General features: G+C 39.5%; 1 protein-coding gene across 1 annotated transcript in view; it reads left to right on the plus strand.

Moving 5' to 3' along the window:
- Nucleotides 1–5,235, plus strand: part of baiap3 (BAI1 associated protein 3) — a 51,497-nt gene extending 46,262 nt beyond the window's left edge. Inside the window, exon 34 of the mRNA XM_059348693.1 lies at nt 36–5,235. Within this exon, the coding sequence (XP_059204676.1) occupies nt 36–139 (104 nt within the window). The 3' untranslated portion in view covers nt 140–5,235. The remainder of the gene's footprint in view (nt 1–35) is intronic.
- The last annotated feature ends 16,806 nt before the right edge of the window (nt 5,236–22,041 follow it).

Here is a 22,041-nt window from a genome sequence, read left to right on the forward strand (position 1 = left end):
CGGAACTACTCTCATCTGTTTGCTCTCCCCTCCAGAAAAGCCAATCATGAGGATGCTGGACGCTCGCATCGGAGACAGGGAGGCTCAGGAGTTTGTCCGCAGGCTGAAGGAGATTGAGAAGTCGATGGAGGAGGAGTAAAAGCTGTCAGCGCTGCCTGTGTTGGTGTTTTCTGACCACGTCTTGCGACATGTGCTTTTGTACTGGTGCGATGTTTACAATATTTGAATTTTTCTTTCAATGTTATTGTTTGTTCAGTAATTATACCAAAATGAAAAGAGAAAAAAGGAAAACAGTGAAGCTAATAGCTGTTTTCTCACTGGGAGATGAACATCCTGTCACTGTGCAACCCTATGCTGTCTCAGTTAAACTATATTTTAGAACTGAATGGATAGTTGATCCTAAATGTTACTAGTCTATATTTTTTGTAATGAAGTAATTGTTATCTTTGTTGTATGATCTTTGATATGATAGATTTAACATTTCAGAACTATTTTGTGGAAGTAGCTTATGTATCCAATAGTTATAAGTCAAAGTTTAAATCTATACCTCAGATATGCTCATTAGTTGCAGGGGAGTTTAACATATTTCGAGACTTTTCATTCTCCATGAATATTGTGGAGATCAATTGCATGAAAGCCTATTTAGGATATAAAAGCTTGAATCAACATGCTTGATTTTCCTGATCATACAGTGGCCTACTAACACACCACAATGAATAAAAATGCCTGTGTCTTGAAGGAAGTCATGCAGACACATGTAGCTTTGGGGGATTGCACTTTCCGAGACTGGGTGTTTTAAGGCCAGGCAGTCAGCTCAGCAGCAGGAATGCCTAACACTCCCCTGAGGCACACGCCGAGCGGGTTCATTGGACTTTTGAGATTGCTCTTCACAAAGCTCATGATGGGTCATTGAAGAGGCCAAAAACCTTGTGGAGGGAAGACTAACTCTTTTAAAAATCAGTTCATTCTTGCTGTGACAGCTCTTTATGTGACTGGCAACAGTGCACTCATTTAAAGTTGTCCAAAGGCAGCACGCCGACAGAAACAAATCCAGCTGTCGCATTTAAAAGAGGAAAATGTGTTGAACAATGAACAGGTTCATTTGACTTCACAGTTACACTCACAGACCTACTAATCAGGGCTGCTGCCAGGCATTTTGGTCCCATTAAATGATATCACATTGTGCCCCAATGACGCTGTAAACAACATTCAGAACATTGCTCCTCTGTTCATTGTTGTGGTTGTTTATCTGGCCATGCATGAATCTTAGAGCTTCTGTACCCAGTGCGTGAAACAGTGACACCAAAGGGTCCTGATCAAGCATCCGTATGTGATCCTAGCTCAGACTCAAACACCTTTAAATAACTCTACCTTTCCAGGCTCTCTTGTAGTCCAATATTTACTGCGATATTTACTGACAGTGAGCTGTGAAAACATATCACTGTGTAGACATGCATGCAATACTCTGCACTCAGTGGAATTCATTATTTGATGCAAGGCTGATGCCCTCTATGAGAAATGTGCCGTTCGCTGTCCAAAAGCAATTTCAATGGAAAATTATTTTAACATTCATGAATTACTTAATACATAATTGGGCAATGCCTGTACTGTACCTAGAGCGCTACCACCAGCTTCTGGTTAGCTTAGAATCAAAGACTGAAACAGGGAAACAGCTAGCCTGGTTCTGTCTAATGGTAACAATATGATGCAGAGCAGTACATCTAAAGCTCTCTAATTAACACGTTGTATCTTGTTTATTCAGGCTGAATAAGAACTAATAATGACACATCGTGGTTTTAGGCGGGAAGTATTTCTCGGCAGTCACTTCCTGGAGTCTTTGCTGGTCACCTGACCACCCTAAGGTTGATGACCTGGAATTATTAAATTATAATACTCAAGTATTCAATACCTTTTTTATAATGTTAACTTGATTTTGCCACCATGAGTGGTATGTATAAATAAAAAATTTTGAAGCCCACACATAAAAGAAAGACACAATATAACCATATAAAACCATAGCTTTTAATTGTCGTAAACTATCGGTAAAGGAATATGTGTAATTCACAAAATGTTTTTAAGACATGTCTTTACCAACCAGGTTTGATATTTTTAATGTTGTATGTAAGCTGCTATTTTAATTTAATTTAAATTACTTTATTTTGAATTTTAATAATATTGATCGCTTTCGCTGGTTGCCTCTCCTCCGCAGAAGCTATATTCAGAAGCATACATACTGTGATGATTATGGGGATACACCAGGAGATCCTGATGCCTGATAATTGAAAGGGAGAAAGCGCACCCTGACGTCCCCAAAGATAACACAATATGGTGCACAGTGTGTGGCCAGATGGTAGCTAATTGCAGATAATGATCTCATGTAGCGTTCAGAAAGTTCTGGAAACTGCCTTTTTACATGGAAAATCCTTTTGTTATCCTAACTTTAAATCAATGCAGGCTCACCACAGACCTTCAACAAGGACAAGAGTCTGAGTTTTACTCTCAGTGTGGGGCTTAATCTCTTGAGGTCCAGAGGAAGGAAAAGCATAATGAACCTGTGCAGTGGCCTAATTATACCTAAGAGGTTAGACAGGCCTCTCAATGGCCTGACAGGTATAATTCAACAGACACCATCTCCAGTCCTCCAAAGCTATGTGTCTTCTCTGTGACGGTTTAATATTCTTTCTGAAAAATAATAAGGATCAGACTTCAACCTGAAATCCAGCTATCATCCTGTAGAAAATATGAAATTGTTATGCAATTGAAAATGTACTAAACAACTCAAAAAAGCACAAATTCTGTTAATAGCTTAATAATGGAGTAGCCTAGATTTTATTCTGGTAGCGTTGACCTAGCAATCTAAAATAACAGTAGCAAGTCTGAAGGGCCAGTTTCCTGCGCAGGGTTTGAATTAAACCCGGAGGAAGGTTAAATCTGGATTGTTATTCATGTTTGAGCTCTTGTGCCTCGCTTTAAAAGGTTGCTTTGATGTCCTTAGAGGAAAAAAATGCCATAAAAAACACCTTCAGTCCAGATATAGCTTCTAAATATAAATTCATTTTCAGAATTGTGACCCTTTCAATGTTTGCATAATGTTACTTTTGTTATGAAAAAACACACAAAACCACTTGGAGAAAAAAAAAATGTATATTTACATTATTTTTTTTAACCAACATCCGTCCTCAGCATAGCTAGCAAATATCCATTCCTTTTTTAGAATGTTAACCCTTTAAAAGCACATTTTTTAACATAATGCCACGGTTGTTTTTATGGGAGAAAAGGTTGAACTATTTTCTGTGAAGTAAATGTGAGGGAGATTATTTCACAGTCTGGAATAAGTCAGTGATTAGCAACTACAGTGATTTTGATGCATTTTTATTTTTCCAAAATACAGCAGCAATCATCTAAACTGAAGTAATTTAAAAAAGGATGTTTCCCTTCCTTGTTTTCCCTTCCATCAGAAAATGACTCTTTTGAAACCACAGGTCTAGAACAAAAACAAATATATTAGAATGCATGATTTAATGCAATGGCCAGAGGAAGAAAAGATTGTGTTTTTATGGGTTTTAATGGGGACATTTTGTCCTGAAGATTCTGTGAGTCTGTATTTTGGAACTTACAAAACTGGAAAAAAATATATCAATAATTATACCTTTGTCAAAATGTACTTCTCTATTGAGGCACAAGGGTAAAGACAGTTGCACTTCTTGAATTGGTCCAGGACTTACAAGCTTAAATGTATTCACCTGTGTCGTCCTCTTTAAAGCAGGACTGAAGCTCTGAAGCTGGTTCCACAAACCCCATGAGACATTGGAATCAAAAGCAAAAAACTGACAAAACAATAGAAGCATAAAAAGAACTTAGGAGTCCAAATTTTTCACACGAGTCCTATGACTGAAAATGAATGCAACCTTCCAAAATAGAGATTTAAGTTAAGCCTCTGTAGTCCTGGAGGAACTTAAATCTCTAAGAAATCTGTCCACAACACTGAGTTACATGGACTGTTTTTATATTCATCTCTAGTTTATGTAGGATAAAAAATTGGACTTTATTCCTGTCCAGGAAACTGGCCCTTTATTGTCACAAATGTAGCTTAAATTTACAACATTTAGTAGTCGAGTAGACAAGAAATTTCTCAGCATTTGGAAAAATGCAGGCTAGGTCCACTCCTCTACCCAACTCTAACACCCAACAGCAAAATAAACGGGTATCATAATGTTGAGTTTCTATTTGCATGTTATAAAAATTTTGCCTTACATACAAATCAGGCCTTTAGGAGTCATTAATGAATGTTTCCAGTTTAAATGTGTCACTTTTATTGTACCTTAATGACAAGACAACAGGATCACACAATAGTGACATGTAGTGAAGAAACACTGTAGCAAGAACTTTTCACAGCGACAGCATTTAGTTAGTGATGTAACTTAACAGTAGCTGCTTGTGTAGTGCTTTGTCGTTTACTCTGTGGGGTCGTGAGGATGAAGCACGCAAAAACCATATCTATGCCTGGAGATTGTGCTGCATAACAGGGACTGTTCTGGTGACCAGACCATCTGAACAGCACATGCCTTTATTTTTTTATTTTTGTTTTTAAGATATCACAGGCTTTCATTGTTAGTATATTAACATCACATGCCATCTTATTTGTTACTTATGTACTTTAGGTTGTCCTAAACAAAGGCAGAAGGACTTCAGAATGATATAACCAGTTAATGGATCTATTGACTGAAATATTCTGTGGCAGTGATGCATTTATTTAAATATTTAATAATTTAAATCCAGATATTCTGGCCAGATGTTTACACAAAAAAAAACTTGAACCACACTTTTGAGTCTAAACAACCATTATATAGTCAAATAAAGCTAATAGTATATTACAAAATGTAAACTAGGATTACGAAAGTTACAGAGGTAATTTACATCTTTCTAACAAGGACCGTTTTAAATGGAAAATCTCTTTATTAGGACAGCAGAGTGTCTTTCACCGTTAAATACAATAATCTATGTTCAGTCACAGCATTGTAGGCGGCCTTATGTTGCCCTTAAACAGGGAATCTGCTCAGTATTATTTGAATACATTGATTTAACATGCTTATTGTCAACAATTCAAACAAAGTATTTAGTCTTTAAATGTTCAGTGAAATCAGTTGTATTATCAAAGTATTATTTCCAGTGCATTTCATTAAAAAAAAGAAGGCAAAGGTTCTCAGACTGTGAAATAACAGAATATCATGACGATTTAGTCGTCAGTGCTGACATGGACTTATTTAATTTAAGGTACTAATATAGAAATATTTATTGAATAGAGTATTTGGTTTGTCGTCTGCCGTCCAAATTTGAAGGCAACAGCTGGTGAAATGTATCTTCAAGAAGCAAAACACCTTCAATTTGTTATCGTAAAAGTGAATTATTTGTCCTTGAATTGTAAATGCCTGTGTTGCTGTTTACTGGATTATACCTTTGGGAGATGTCTATTACCTTGAATAAAGATTGTATTTAAATTTGAACGTGGTGCCTTCACTGGCTTGAGTATGAAACATTTCAATATGTAGCACTGACATGTGAAAAATAGTGCTGTTGCTGCTGTTTGTAGGTGTTCTTGTTAAGAAATGTTCTGTCTGAAACTGACCTGTGTCTCTACACTTCATCTTTCCTACAATGTCATCATCTGCTCGATCAATCTCCCATGCTCCTTCCCTCAGCACTGTCGCTCTGCCTGTCTTCGACCTTTAATATTACCTTTCCTCTGCACCAACAAGATCAAACACGTCCTGTAATGCCAATCAGCCCCAGAGAAAGACCACATACAAATAGTGAGAAGTTATTATGTCCAGAGATCAGAGAGCCAGAGGACTCGCCGTGACACAATTTACCGTCCACTTTTTTCAAAGAGCTGCTGTGACAGTAGATTAGACAAGGATTTCTTATAGCTGGAGGACAAGAGTGTCTGTAAGAGCTTGAATTGTAGTCGATACATTTTAATTTAAAAGGGTATTGAATTGTGTTCTGGCTCAGGTGTGGAGAGGACACTGTCATCTAATGCACACATCATGCCCTCTAGTCAGCGCCTGGACAATACATTCATTCAACAGCTGACTGCAGCTTTAATGTCTAATAATGCTCTTACTGATTTCCACTTATTCATTCTGTATTGTAAAATACAAGCAGCACTCAGTGCATATCAGATACAATGCATGTGAGTGAGAGAGAGGTACATTTTCATCAGAAACTTTTTATTTTAACCACTAGATGTCCTCGTAATTTTACAAATCCTTCCTTGAGCCTGAGTCATGCTGCTAGTCTGATGCATATCGTCCTGATTTCTTACAACATTGCTACTCATTCATCGCAGCACAGAGCACAAATTCAAGACTCTATCCCAACATGGTCATCACATGCCATCAAGGGGAATGTGTCATTTGCAGTGGTAGGAAGAAACAGCATTCACTTAAGTATTGGTACTTGTACTTTTATGAAATAAATAAATAATTAAATTATGTGTTATAATAGTTTAATATGAGACTCAATCCCCAAAGGGGGAAAATTAGCCTGTAGTTGGAGATTAACACATTAATGCATCAATAATAATGATCCAATAATATAAGATTCATTATTCTGAAATGGACCATTCTGCATAATGACAACTTTTACTTCTCATACCTTGATGCTAATATGTTTGGATTTTTACTTAAAGTTATACTATGCATGATTTACAAAAAAAATATTTCAGGGTGAAAATAACGGCACACAGCCAATAAAAAAATGCAATTGAAGTGAGATAAAAGTGGACAAAGCTTGTTCTAAAACGAGAGTGAATCTAGGTAAGGCTTTCACCTTTGTTGAGCCGGACAGGAAAGGCTAAATTTGAAAGTTGTGTTTACAACCAGTAAGCGACAATTCCTGCATAGCATGCATTTAAAATAATTTTACTTATGGATTAGTGATATTGCAAGTAGCTGCTGCTTGCTTGATTCTTTGAGCTACATCAAAACAAATCTCATACATTACATACATTTCCAACATAGTGTGACAGTATACTACAGCTCTTATAGTCTAATGACTAATCTTGTGATAAATATAGACAGTGCATTAATGCACTTTGAGGTGTTTTTGGAAACTGCTACAAAAAAATAACAAATTTCATTTTGGGGTTCTGATAAATGCCATTCAGAAATTTACTCATTAGTGTCAACATGGTTTAGTGGTGCGAGAGGCTACAGCGGGTGTCCATTATCAGGTGTTCTCGAGGTTTTGGCAGCAGGGGAGAGAGGTGGGAGCCTTCAGCTGGTGTTGATCCCCAGGAATGTTGGCAGAGTCTCTGCATTGCTGCTGCTCCTCTGCTGGCTCTGGCAGATACATTTAACAGCGCTGTGATCCCGCGGTGTCTTATCTCCCCTCAAACAACCCTAATCCTCCCCACAGAAATGTTACACTGCAGAGCTCGTCCCCTCCCAGTGGAGCAGCTCACCCTAGAGCCCCCACACAGACACTCCTTCCACCATTTTTTTTTCTATCTGAGATTTTAGATTACACACCTGCAGATTCCCTGACGTGGCACTGCGTGGCTTTCTTTTGAAGAACTCCACAGGTTTAGTCATGACATTCCCCTGATACATTTATCTGCCAAGGGAGGTTGTTAATTCAAGCTAACCTGCTCTTGTGTACAGTATGCTAGCTTACCTGCATGTGCTGGCTTGCACGCATGAAGTTATTTTAAGTGTCTCAGGAGAAGTTCAAAGAATGGAAGGAATGAATACTTCTCAACAGATATTCCCTCCTTTGAAATTTCAAGAGAGACGTGATTACATCAGATATAATAAATAATACATTTCCAAGGCTGGAGAGGTTTCCTTTGGAATAAAGGATGTTTTTTTCACAGACTAAGGACATAAACACCTGTTGCCTGCAGGTGCATCCTCTGTGGCGTCAGCATAATTAGGCACTTCTGAAGTCCACCTCTCCTCTAAAGCAAATGTGATGAGGCCAGGGTGAGGAGAGGCCGACACAGCAAGTCCTTTGTGGGTTCAGGGGCCTCTGTCGTAGTGAGCAGAGATAATATTGGACAGCTTGCCCCTGAGGAATGCAATTGGGACAGTGCTTGGGCCAAAGCCAGAGACTCCACTGAGCCTTTTAACAGAACCCATCACAGAATCATCCCTTCAGCTTCACACCGCCTCATCTGATGTCAATACAGTGAGTGGCCCAGTCCCACTCCATGGACACACAAGCTTTGATAGGTTTACCCCACTCTATAACCAGAAAATGCTCGAGGGCTCCTTCCTTCCTACAATCCAGTCAACCTCGCTTAACAGAATAACCCACAAGTCATAGCACGGTTACATTAAAAAAAGGGGGAAATCCAGATCCCTCTTGAAAAAAGTTGGCAAGAACAAGCTTAGACTTGCATGTACATAGCTCAGTAGCATTCACTGTGTGGGGCTGTGCTTCCAATAATAACAATTTCCAAATGTTTTCAAATGATTTCAGCCAAACACAACATCATTTTGTTAGACTGAATAACAAACATTCATATTTAACTACATCTGAAATATGAGCCTCAATTTAGTGGCCACTGAAAAGACTTCACTCTGGTCCCCTGCTTCTTGTAGGTACAGTATCGTATTTTGTGCTGATATCAGTTCAAGTTTATGAGCACGAGTGCTCAGGGCAAAGGTCGTTTCAGGGTAGCAACATGGTGCAGCAACACGGTCCAGCTCTCCTGAAAGCCCCCGACTTTGAGCCATGAGAGCAGTGTTCATGTCCTGTGTGACGTTAAAAGTCAGTGTTCATGTTTGGAGTCAACCTAAGTTACTACGCCTGTTCCTTTTTTTTAACCTTAGCCAATGCTTTTGTTGCCCAAATGTAACCATTTCCTGTGAGCACAGAGGTGTATTTTTTTTAAAAGCCACAATATAACGAGCAGAAACTGGTCTCACTCCCAGTGATACCAACATTATCACAGTGATACTAAAACCACCTTTTGTGTGTGTGTTTGTGTGTGACGCACTGGGCTTAAGATAAGATAAAATAAGATATTCTAATATTAGTCCAACAGCCGGGAAATTTCCTTGACGTAATATATAAATAGCATAAAGTCCATTCAGGACAGAAGGGAGGGGAGATAGATGGGTCGAACACACCCCAGACATTAATAGAGGAGGCCGGTGTTCATGTGCAATCAAGAGTGGTTCAGTTGGTAGAGCATTCGTCCAGAAAGCGGAGGGTTGTTGGTTCAATCCCCGACCATTGCAGCCTACAAGTCGAAGTATCCTTGAGCAAAATACTGAACCCCAAATTACTCACGATGCTGCGTTCATCAGTATGTGAATGAATTCCCAATGGTGGCAGGTGGCACCAGTGTGCCCCCGGTAGCCTCGACCACCAGTGTGTGTGAACGGGTGAATGAGCGTATTGTGTAGTGTAAAGCGCTTTGGATAAAAGCGCTATATAAGTGCACCCCATTTACGTGTATAACTGTGTCAGTAGTTAAGTGCAGAAGTAGACAAGCGTCAATCTATATCTAAAGAGTTGGGAGTTGAGAATGTGTTAAGATCACTTTATTGCTGCATAGTAACAGTAACAACCCACCATCAGACACAATTCTCCTCTTTTTTTTAAACATGTTTGTCCACAGTTACATCATGTAAAATAGCCCCCGGAAGGTAGTAAAGAAGTTCGTCCCTGGAGGGTGAGAGTTTGTTTCATGTACAAACTAATCAAGCAGACATCCCCTGATTTAGCTCCTCCCCTGCTGGTGCACCTGCAAAGTTTGGCTCCCAGCCTCAACTCCAAATTTCTCTGTATGCTTGTGTTCAAATATCTTCAGGGCATCTACACAGTTGATTGTACTGTAAGCTGTGAAGAGCTCCATATCATTTGTTATGACAGTTGTTCAAAAGTATATTATGCACAGCAAACATATGCTTTGCCTCAATACATAAAGAACAGTATGTGCTTTGTGAACAAGGGTTATCACATGAAATCATCTGATTTCCATATATATATTTTCTTAGATATATCTGTTAACAGTCCAGAGGAATGACTGATCAACTTGTCATGTTCAGCTCACCAGAACAACTGGACATCCTGTTTGTGAATATCTTGATCTGTCTGATATCTGTTGATGCTAGACGATGAATGGCTGAGTCATTGCAGAGAAAAAACCGAGCATGAAAAGTAGAGAGAGGAGCTCACAGTGGAAACTGGCCAGCCCCAGAGTTTGATGTCTAAGAAGGATGTTCATTTTGGGATTTAAATGAAAACAGAACTGTTTTCTTTCTTCGCAGAGTGCTCTGTGAAGAAGTCATTGCATGTCCTCACGAATCCTCTGTTTATCCACTCAGTTCAGCAGGCACACTAACTGTGGTTCCTTCGGTCGGTCCCAATCACGCACATCCATCCCAGGCTATTTCTGCAACAGCATGAAACGACCTATATACTTCCTTACCAGTGTGTGCTCCCTCAAAGCTCACAAACAAATCACAATGGTAGAAACAAGAGTAGAACTTTGGCTCAAGTTTGTGTTTGCTTTTTTTTTGGTTCTGATGACACCAGGGTGCCTACATTAGAAATGATCTGTGTATGGATGTGTTTACAAAGATTACAGGATTGGAAGAGCGATTGACGTCATTCATCAGCTCTCCTGGTATTCTCTTTTGTCTATGGAAAGTGTGTGCGCACCATCAGACTTTATTTTCTCTTGGCAGTTTGATTTATGAGTGTATGGGGAGAATAAGTGTTCCTAACACGACTGGTGGTGTTAAAATGAGAGTTTATCTTCCCTTGAAACATCAGGCCAACACACTTTGGTTGCAATATAGTCAGAGCCTACTCTACATGCAAGATTTCCTCAAACAGGAAGCTGACACTACGTTTTATGTGCAGCAGCATTACAAAACAGTCAGCCCAAGGTGACCACAGACCACATCACCTAACGGCAAGACATAACAGACATTGGGGTGGTTTTGTTTCCTTTTATTATTGTCGTTATACAGATTTCTGTGGTTATGTGTGTTTTTTAGTTGTTTTATGTCTCTTTGAGGTCAGTTTGTGTCTCCTAGACCAGTTTTTGTATTTTTTTTCAAGGTAATTTTTTATCCTTTTTTGGTTGTTCTGTGTCTTTTTGAGGTGATTCTGTGTCTCTTTAAGCTAATTTTCTGTTTTTTGATTACTCTGGTTCTCCTTGTAGTCATTTTTTGACTTTGTGGTTGTTTTGCCCCTTTCTGTAGTTAGTTTGTGTCCCTTTGCAGTTACTTTGTGATCCTTCTGTGTCTCTTTGTCATCATTCTTGTAAGCCTCTTCCTGACTGGAACATGTAAACTTGAGTGACATTTTGCAGTTGAAGGCCAGGCCTTGACACTTCATCCTCCTGGGCCTGTAAAGTGCTCAATAATCCATCCATGTGCAGCCAGCAACATTTGGTCCAAACTGTTGATAACCTTCTGTGATTAATTTTGAGAAATTTAAGTAATAATAAAGCATAAAAATGTGCATAGCTGTATGCAAACAATACAGTATATTACAAATCTCAATGATTGATTTCACACTTCAAGGGGGGAAAAAGCCCTAAATGGTAATTTCACTGGAATGTATGTGACTATAATATCACAATAAGACACAGGAAGGATGATTTAAGGTTCTAAATGCATTTAAGATTGTACCTCTTTATGTGGACTTTCTTGAACCTAGTCACTATATTTCATAAAAAATAAATAAATAAAGAGCAATTTCAACACAGTCAAATTTTGAGTATTACTAAATCTGCTGGGCTTTTCTGCACGCTGTTTGCTTTGGCTCTGCGAGAGCAAAATGGCAGACTCTGAGGGAAACAGTATTTAGGGATCATGCCAGTAATCTGGCCTTGATAAAACAGTTCAAACTGAATAATTTTCCTTCGGCACGGGGTCTATTAGTCATACAGTGTGACACAGTTTAACTTTTACTACCACTACACAAACAAATGAAAACCCCCTCTGTTTCTTTGCAAATGTTGACTGCAGCGGTGGATGTAATACACCTTTGTTCTCTCTCCCTATCAGAAATATACAAAGCATATCCAGTCTAATCACACACAGCAGGTATGAAGGTCACAAAAGGTGAGGATTGTAGCAAAGTGGAAGACTTGTATCCCCTGCTAATCAAAGCATGCTCAGCATTGCGTCAGAGGTGACATTAAAGATGACATTTTGACCAGAGCTGTTTAGTCCTATTGTTATTTATTGCTTGTCACTGTTGCCCTTTCCAAAGGCAAGAAATAACAGAACCAACGTCTGAGTGCTTCAAAGTAGCAGCCATGCCACCCAAAGTCAGTATTAATTGAATCTGAAGGACCACCACCTTAGCATTTATCTCTGAATGGCCCATGTATTCTTCTCTCGTTGTGCTGCAAAGGCTAATATCCTCTAGTGCAAAGCCCTTTTTTTATCCCCAGACTGACTGTGGTCAGAGTAATCTTTAGTTCATTTCCTCTTACAGCTCTCCACAAGCAGGGCGTCCGGGGGTCAAGTGGTCAGTTGCAAAGCTAAAGTGTCCACAGCTCTGTCTTTGAAGTCTTTGATGGCCACTAACCAACAAAGACGACTGTATCCATGGCCACCAGTGGTGAAAGGGGGAGAATGTGACCAGTTGCCACAGATAAAATCTCCCAGTTCATTTCAAGGTCAGCAGACTTTTCACACTTTGGTGGACAAGAAACACATTCTGTAACACACTACTGCAGCACCTTTGGAAACCAGTGTTATGATTTACACAGGAAACTTCGGTCTCTGAAGCAGACTTAGACACAATGTGCTTCCTCTCTGGTTCTTTCCATGCTTTTGTATTGGCTGCGAATATTTCATAAAATGTATGTGAGTGCTGTATCGAGTCGGTGCCAACTATTCAGCTTCCTTGAGAGATTTCCACTTGACTGCCACCTTTTATTCCATGCTTTAATTTGATGTGAGGTGTTGTACAAAGGATGTGAATATGAGTACTTTTTTTTGCGGCGGTTCATTAAATGCCTCCACAGTCAAAGTTCACCGGGTGGGAGGTACAGCTGTATGTAGCACTCTCTGCCTCTCTCCTAGCTAGACCCTCACATGGAGGCTGTGGGAAAGAACAGAAAAAATCCTCCCCAAAGGGAATAATGGTGAGAAACACAAATCTAAAGAGAGCCTCTGTGGTCACGGGGCCTGTGGGTACAGTATGTGATTCTGAGGAACAGTGTATAATGTCTGCCTCGCTCTCATGCCCCAGACCTTCACATAAGTCACATCAGCTCTCCCTGACAAAGCCTCTGTCCGGCCAAAACTCCCCCCCTCCAGCAGTATATCAGCAGTGCTGTGCGCAGTGCACACTGGGGGTCAGTGATGGGGTGTTGGCACTTTCAAGTTGTGTTTTTTCAGGACAGGAGCAGCTGTTAAAATGTTATCTCACCATTCTGTCCAAGCACACAATGTTTCACAACTGGCTCAGCTGTCCCATGTTTTGTTTCACTGTCACCTGTGATCCTGACTTTAACTTTGAGAGCCTATTTACACTTTTAGAAATGAACATGACACATTATTAGAGCAGGTGACGACTGAGTCTCTCCATGCAAACTGGCAACCTATTTAGATGTTGCTGAGAGGCTGATACAGACTATTCTATATGGACCAAACCCACCAACTCTTCTTTCATTTTCCTTTATTTTCCTCTTTTTGCACACACACATAAGACTGCATGAAAAACAGATAATAAAGAGCAAGAATTGTGACAGGCACGGCTCATCAAACGGACCTCCCCACAACTAAGGGAGAAAAACAAAACAATAATAAATAAATAAATAAAATAATTAAAACACCAACAAAAACTAGGATTGCATTTTTTAGAATAAGACAAAAAAATGGAAACAAACCAATCACCTGTAACCAATCTATAACCCCAATTTCCAAACATCCTGTCTAGTTTCATATAAAGAGTTGGGAATTGAATTTGAACAATGATGGTAAAGAAAAAGGCAAGATATCTTCTATATAACAACACATATCTGTTGAATATTAATGTAATGAATTGAAAGAGTTTCCTGAACGGAAACTCATCCGAGTTTGAGAAGTTGCCGTTCTTACAAATTGTTTTTGTATCGAATAAGGTTCATGCATATTGAACGCGGTAGGTATCTTCCAAAACAATATTACCATAAATAATATAATAGATTGAAATAAACAAGAGACGTTTGTAGTTTGCTGATGATTCCCAGTGAATAAAATTAAAGTTTTTTTCTAGATTGACTCAATAATCTAAATGCCAAAGAAAAGAGTGTGACAGACTTTCTAACTTGTTTTGAAATATACTATGATTCCACATTCCAAAGGCAAATTGAGGGCCATCAAAAGCAGTTCTTTAAATAGTCCTGTTGTTACCAGCACATTCTTTCTTCCTAAATTCACATTCTTGACCAAACATATACGACCACTTAGCCACTTGAAATATAGTAGCAACTTATAAATAAAAAAGTAAACTCCCTTCTCAGTATTGTGGATGTCCCTGTAGTGGTGGATCTTGCCTTTTACACTGTTGTGTGTCAGAAGAACAAAGATGCCACTGCAGGGAGTGGCAAACAAATTGAAGGTGACAGTTTACTGCAAGGCAAACCATATGGCCCTCAACATGCAAAAATCCTTTACACGTAGTCAGGATTTAGCCAAAATCCCACATTCAGCCTCTCTAGGCTGCTCAAAGCCTGATGGATGTTGCCGTTGAGTTGCTGGGACCACCATGGCAGCTGCCAACACCCACAGTCTGCTCTCATCAGCTCCCACAAAGCTAGTAAACTCTGTGGCCATTGTGGGTTAGCGCTGCAGTGCGTTTTTGTATCATGTGGACATCATGTGGTGAGCTTTTCAAAAGAACCTGCCATCCTGTATTCCAGCAGAACAGTAGCTCAGCGCGCACCCACCCTCCCTTTGCAAAGGATCCAGGAGCTAATGCTTGGCAATTCGAGGGTACACTCAGTCTGGATGAAAAGGAGAGAATATTGTGAGTGTGTGTGCCAGCTTGCAGCGAGGTGACATCTCACTCTTATGTCGCCTTGTACTTGTTTGTTCTCGCTGGCAAGCTTAATGAAGATGTTTTACTGCAAAGGTTCAATTGAAGTGTTTACACAACACCATCTGTCCCAAATTCCTTTTGTTAGCATGCAAACAAATTGGTTACCTCTGTTCTGAGCTAAAAAGCTCCCCACAATGAAAAGAATTAAAACCTAAATTACATATTCGAACTAAGCACTTGAAGGCTGTCCTTGAAGTTAACAGAAACAGAAAGAAACACATGTTGATCAATCAGCGCTCACTTTTACAGTAAATGAAGCTTTCCCTGCTCCTACCACAAAATAGAGTGGTAGCACTCTTCTCTCTGAGGTACATGCTATTAAAACTGGCTTTCTGACAAGCATGCATGAAAATGAGTGCACATAATTGCAAGAACTGCCCCTCTGGTTCTAATCAGAGTTGTGTTGCTTGTTTGGCGAGCACCATCTGCACCCCCAACAGGGTGAAACTCAATCCAGATGCATGCTATTGGCAACACCAGCCCTGTCTCATCCTATACTCTTCACTGGCTTCTACCAACAACATGTTTGACTCAATCAAAGCAAAGCAATCTATCCAGTATACTGTATGTCTTAACCACGGTGGAAGTTAATTGAAATGATCTGGCAGTTGATCCAAAATTTGAGAAATCTAACAAAAACAGCAGGATGGATTCAGAAAGCAAGAGAGCAGTGAGAAAACTTATTGTCCAAAAGAGAATCTCACTTATGTGTAAATGCTTGTTTCTTAAAACATAAAAGTCTGATACAAAAAGCCTGAATATGCTCTTGTGTGCTGAGAGTAGGCCTTTCCATGTTGAAGATTGTATATTTCAAAGACTCTTAATATGTTATTCCCATGGCTGAGGAAAATTCAATCAATATTTGCGAACATGATCTCCTCTCTAACAGAACCAGAAACCAGAGAAAAAAATCTCATCAAGTATAAAGTCTGGAACTGCTCCGCAGACAATGAATGGAAAACTGATTGTGTGGACTCCAATAATATTTTATTATATTAAATTATAAATCATTAATAATTATTAAATTCTATTTTATTTATTTTTTTCAATATATTCTCATAACCAGGTTTGCATGACTTCTCATGAAAACGTATGCTGTGGTGTGCATATTGTATCCTACAATATAAAGGTTGCTATTTTAAATGTGTTGGTAACATTGTGATAACAAACTACATCGTTGGGTTTGGGCACTAAAACTACTTAGTAAAGGTTAGGAAAAAAGATCAGGCTCAAAGAAATAGTTTAGCATGATTTTATCAAAGGAATAACTAATAACTGTTTATGAAAACAACCTGCTCATTTGTGTGCTCTTAGTGTCATGTATAACATATTTCCCATTTCATTTTCTATGGAGTAGCTCCAAACTTTTTGAATCACAAATTTGAGTTTTAGCACTCCAGTTCTTAGATTTTGGAGCGAACTGTTCATGTTTGCTCTAGTTTTGGGGCTGTGTTAGACCAATGGAATTACAATGCATTTTTTTAAAAGTTGTAGTGTCCCTTTAACAGTAAACTTTCACTTTTTAAACTTAAGACAAAGTTAAGACAAATCCCTTCTGTTGCTCCACAATATGTGTAGCTAGGATAAACAATCACAGTTCACATGCATATCAAACCTTTTATGGAAAATACCACACAGATAATCAGTGCATGAGCAGACAGACTGTACTTTATCAGATCAAGTGCGTTCACTCAGCCCACACACACACACACACACACACACCAGCTCAGACACACACACACACATACAGCCTCCCTTTTGCACAAATCCTAGAAACACCCCTCGGTTGTTACACAACAGCAAAATCCTGCAGTTTGCCCCAGAATGCACTGCTCTCTTTGAAGTGAGGAATGATTGGTTCATCCCGAGAAGAACCCCTGCTGTAAACCCTGCTGTCTGGTTGTCTGCTCATCCATCCATCTGTATCTATCTATCCCAAACCCCTCTCATCCATTATTTATGTGTGTTCTAAGCATCTGCAGACGTCAGCAGGCAGATAACTAATGTATCACTTACTCTTAGTTACACTATAGAAAGATATCCATTTGAAAAGGACACCAGCTTTTTTGCTTCACAGACTATTTATAAAATAATCGGTGCCATAAATCTCTGCCCATGTGGTGCAGTGGCTGAATTACAGCGTAGTGTACACAGTTTAAAGAGCCATACATCAAACTCTGCACCTAGCCAACACCAGTAAACAAGCCATTAGATATAATGAGGTATTATTTATGGTAGGTCTAATTCTGGAAAGGAGAAATGCCAAAATAATGACATCAGATATTAATGGGATGGAAACACTTTTTATGACAATTTAATCCGTCAGCCAAACCTCAGAAGTGCAACTTCATGAACAGAAAAAGTTTTGAGCAATTTGTGATACCAGCAGGTTGACAACGAACTTGTGACTTTCAGTTTTGAGAGCACATCAGAGATTTGCAAATGTGGTTTAAACATATGGAAATCAGCAGCAGAGTCAAATTAAGAAGCTGAGTAAATTTTGTTTCTGCAGGCAGTTTCATGCAGACATCACTTGAGAATAAAGCAATGGATTATTGTAATTATTTTCAGGTCATGTATATAGATTGTTAATTGGTTGGTGAATTCTGAAAGGCAGGAAGAAGATGTTTACTTCCCTGTGTAGAAGGGAGAAAGGAGGATAATTTATTAGTCTCCAAACGTTCAAAGAACAATAACTTTAAGATTGAATCATATTCGACACATTATGGAGAAGGTCGTCTTTATAAATGTGGAAGTTTTAAAACACTTCCACAGAGAAATGCACACAGCCCATATTGAGGACTTCCGTAAGCTTGTGATGTCACAACTATGCTATGTTTAGGTAGAAAGTGCCGGTACTTTCTCCAACTGCAACAAGCTCCCAGGAGGAAATTGGCAGAGTGGACAAACTGTTGAATAACAAGGTCCAGGTCGTAATGTGAGAGCACAGGGCATAAACATACTGACATTGTGAAAGACACGACAATAAATCTTCTATAAGTTTATATTGATCTTTTTTTTAGCATCACCACCTGGATGAAATTAGTCATTTTACTATTAGAAGTTGATCTGTTCTGTCCAACATTTATATGTATTCAGTTTAGCAGACCATTAAACTGGAAGTTAGCCAGCTCAGCCACTGGAAGTCTCTGGAACCACTGTTCAGAAGATCCAGAGAAAACCTACTAATAACTAATAATAACTAATAACTAATAACTTTAAACAAAGTTAAACTTCATTGGCTTTATAAACCACTAAACAACTTTCATAGGAATGGTCACTGACCTGCCCTGAAAGAGTGCAGATGTGGATAACCTAGATACACTGACACACAAAACAGAGCAAACTGGGCTCTTTTGGAGGGGGGGCTTGAAGAGACAGGTTGTAACAGGGAATCAAATACAGTGATGTAACCCAGATCATATTTCTCCCTGTTGTATTTGCTTGAGAGAAATATACTGTGCATGAGCTGAAAGATTCTAATGTGTACCACAGTCATAAATAGTTGTTTGAAGGCAGTAGAGATGAGACTATCGACCACCACAATGTAAATCATCTTTTCTGTCAGTGCTTTTACTTATGCGGCATACTTGCTTTGAATTTAATGTATCAAGGTGTAGGACGTCAGAAAAGCCCCAGAGCATTCCAAATATAATGATACCTTTTTCTTCCTGTTTGTCCCAGTAGAGACTATTAACCTCATATACCTTCAGTTGAATGATACGTTGTGATATATCAGCAGATACGATTTACTGCGACTCAACATACTGACTGATGGATTTTCCCAGTGGTACTGCAAGCACTAGCATGATAAACACTGAAAACTTAATAAATGCAGCGGTGTAAACAAAGCATACATAGTGATAACATAATATGCAGAGGCAGTGATTGACTCGCTCCATGCCATTTAATGCCACATACTACGGCTGGCTGGCCCATTATGTACAGTCCATGTCAGCTCTAATCACATCATCTTTCTGTGTGATCCAGTTAGGTGCAAGTGACTTAAAGCTTCTACGTATAATAAGCAGCATACATCCTGCAATGCTACTGGAATAGCCGCAGATATGGAAGGCAGACAAAAGCTGCCTTGTGTGCAGCAGCAGAGGAATGCTCCATGCCTGCTCCCTGGACTTACTCTTATCTGATTGAAAGCACAGGGAGGCCCATGCATTTATTCAGGCTTTCTTATACAAGCTGGTTAAGCCCGAGGTCTAGCTCTCTTGCACAGCTGCAGCAGAGTGGCTCAAGTTCAAGATGTCACCCGGACAAACCCAGGGGAACTTTTGTGGTGACGGTTTACTTGCAGTCAATCTGTCTTTGTGTTCCTGGACGGAGCAGAGGCACATTCTTTGTTTTCGCTGCAGTCATGTGTTTTTGGGTGCGAAGGAAATGTGGCTGATGTAAGAAAAACTGTGTAATGACACCCTTGTGGTTCACTGATCCTACCCAAGGTCCTCCATGTGTTGGCTATAAACATAAAGTCCCACCTCTACATGACCTCACTATACTCACACAACTCATCCCTCTACCACCTTAAATACATAAATAATGTGCACATGAGGAACATAAGGACAATGGATTATGCTCTAACAATGTCTTGATTCCAGCTCTGTGTGGGAGAGGGAGGTCGTCTGCTTAAGTCTGCATGTCTCTAGAAAATCCTGTGTGGTGAACGTAGACCTCCCATAAAACAAGGCTTCCAGACAAGGGCGGCCACCTCAGCTCTACCTCCACACAAACCTCCCACAATGCATTAAAAAGGCCAATAAACAAGGCTGCTGGCAGGCAAAGAGTAGGGAATGTCCAGGGAGTAGAGAGAGGATGGATATGTGATGGAAGCAGACAGACACAGGTCGTGCATTTGTCAGACGATTAGCTCCGTTTAATGTTCTATTCGATATTGCTTTTTTTTTTTTTTTTTTAAGGAACAGGGCAGAGAAAGTCAGAGGGGGAGATATTTGAGATGTTTATAAATAGGAAAGCTGGAGCCTGTACATCTGATAAGGGAAGGCTTCAAACAAAAGCACCAAACACAAGAACAATGGAGAGTAGGAGGGCTTTGGAAGGGGATGGGGGCCCAGAGAGGGGCGACTGAAAGGCCCACAGTGTGACAGGACAGAGAGAGAGAGGGAGGCAACTAGCGCCGTGCTGACAGTTCCACTCTGAAAACAGCACAGCAAATGTGTTTTGCCATCATCTTTCACCAGTTCACAGATCAACTGCTCCATTTTGTTACATATTTTAACAACATAATCTAGAAAATTTAAACAGGAAAATAGGATAGAAAGTGCTTTTTTTGAGGGGGGCAATACTTCTGGAAGAGTGAATGAAATCAGCTTTAAAAATATGTGCGCTTGTTCAGACATAAAGGAAATACATTTAATACAGTACAATAATACTAGGTTCCTGCATTGGGACCATTTACTGTTAGAAGAAGTGAGCGTAGCCTCCGGGTCTAAAAAGTGAAGCTTCTAATATCTTCTAATGGTAGACGTCAGAAGTCTGAGGAAATTAACCTTTATCTCACTTGTACTGTACTGTCAGTTGGTGGGGCTAGATTGTCTCATCTGTCGAGTGTTCTGGTTCAGCCAGTCCCTCAGGTCCTGTTCTGTACCCACCTTCATTGCCTGCAACCTTATAAGGATCCAGTCCCTGAATTAGGACACAGCTTACGTCTTTAAAATTTCATGTGACCCATTAAAACAAACACACAATTAATCCAGTATTCCCCATGGCTGATCTGTGTAACAAGGTGATGAAGTGCATGATTCCCTTAAGTTGTATCACAAGTCCGCAGCAGGATCTGAAAGCTGCATAGAGGGAGGAACAAACAAAAACTGGTCTCACTCTGTTCCAAATTAACAAGGACACACAACATCAAGACAAAAGGAAGGATTCTGACATTTGCACCAAAAACAACAGTGATGCTGCTGATTGAGCTATTTGTCACCTAGTATTGTTCACACGGCGACACAAGCTTTGTTTGACGCTAACAAACTGTTTGTTACTACACAATAGAGCAATGAGACAGATTCGAATAATGACAAAAGCCGGCAGCGTCAGCGCCCTTTTCTTATGGTGTTTCCTCCGTAATTGTGGCTTAAGGCGTGTTCCTGTGGCCAATATGATGATTTAATAGCACATCTAGATATGCCAGAGAGGCTGATATTGCTTTTTCTTCTTTTTTTGTCCTCATGTGACTCAGAGGAGCATTGTGTACTTTTTAAAGAAGCTAATGATTAATCTTTTTGGAACCATTTAGGCAGAAACCCACCTAGTCTCTAAGGAATACAGTGTGAATGCTATTATTCATATTTTCACATTGGTCTTCCTACTTAAAGTGCTATATTGCTTTCTTTAAAGAGCAATGCCAAAACATAAGTTAGGCTTGAAAGTGAACCCCAGACTTTACACAAGCTGCTTCAGCTGGTACGACTATTGAGACGTCATGCAAACAACAGATGTTTTAATTTGAGGGTGTTTTTTTGTGTACAGTTCTTCAGTTTCCCACTGTACTGAGAGATTTCAGGTGGCCAGTCAAGCATATAATTTGAATCAGAGCGAGATCAATGGACTTCATGCGCGTGTAGTTTCATATTCTCTGAGCTCTGCAGTACTACATAGCATAAGCCCAGAGGGAGAATAGTACTCTTTGAACTTTAGAGGAACATTAGTGTGGGAATGTGGATTATTAGCGTTTGAAGCCGGTTATAAAAAATAAAAAAACAGGCCCACTGTATGTTTTCTGGCTTGGGAAAGCTTGGTATCATTTGGAAGGGAGTTAAAGGAAATTCATTCAGAATTAAAAGCGTCTCTGTCCTTACACGCTAACAGGTGTATTGTGTTATCATGAAGCATTTAATGGCCTGTATTCTCTTCAAACAAAGTGTTTTGATATAGGAACAGAACTCTTATAGTTTTGCTGAAAAAAGGTAATCAATTTTTCTAATTTTATCCATTTCAAACTGTTGC

Source organism: Centropristis striata, chromosome 13 (genome assembly GCF_030273125.1).
Source record: "Centropristis striata isolate RG_2023a ecotype Rhode Island chromosome 13, C.striata_1.0, whole genome shotgun sequence".
In the NCBI taxonomy this organism is placed as follows: domain Eukaryota; kingdom Metazoa; phylum Chordata; class Actinopteri; order Perciformes; family Serranidae; genus Centropristis; species Centropristis striata.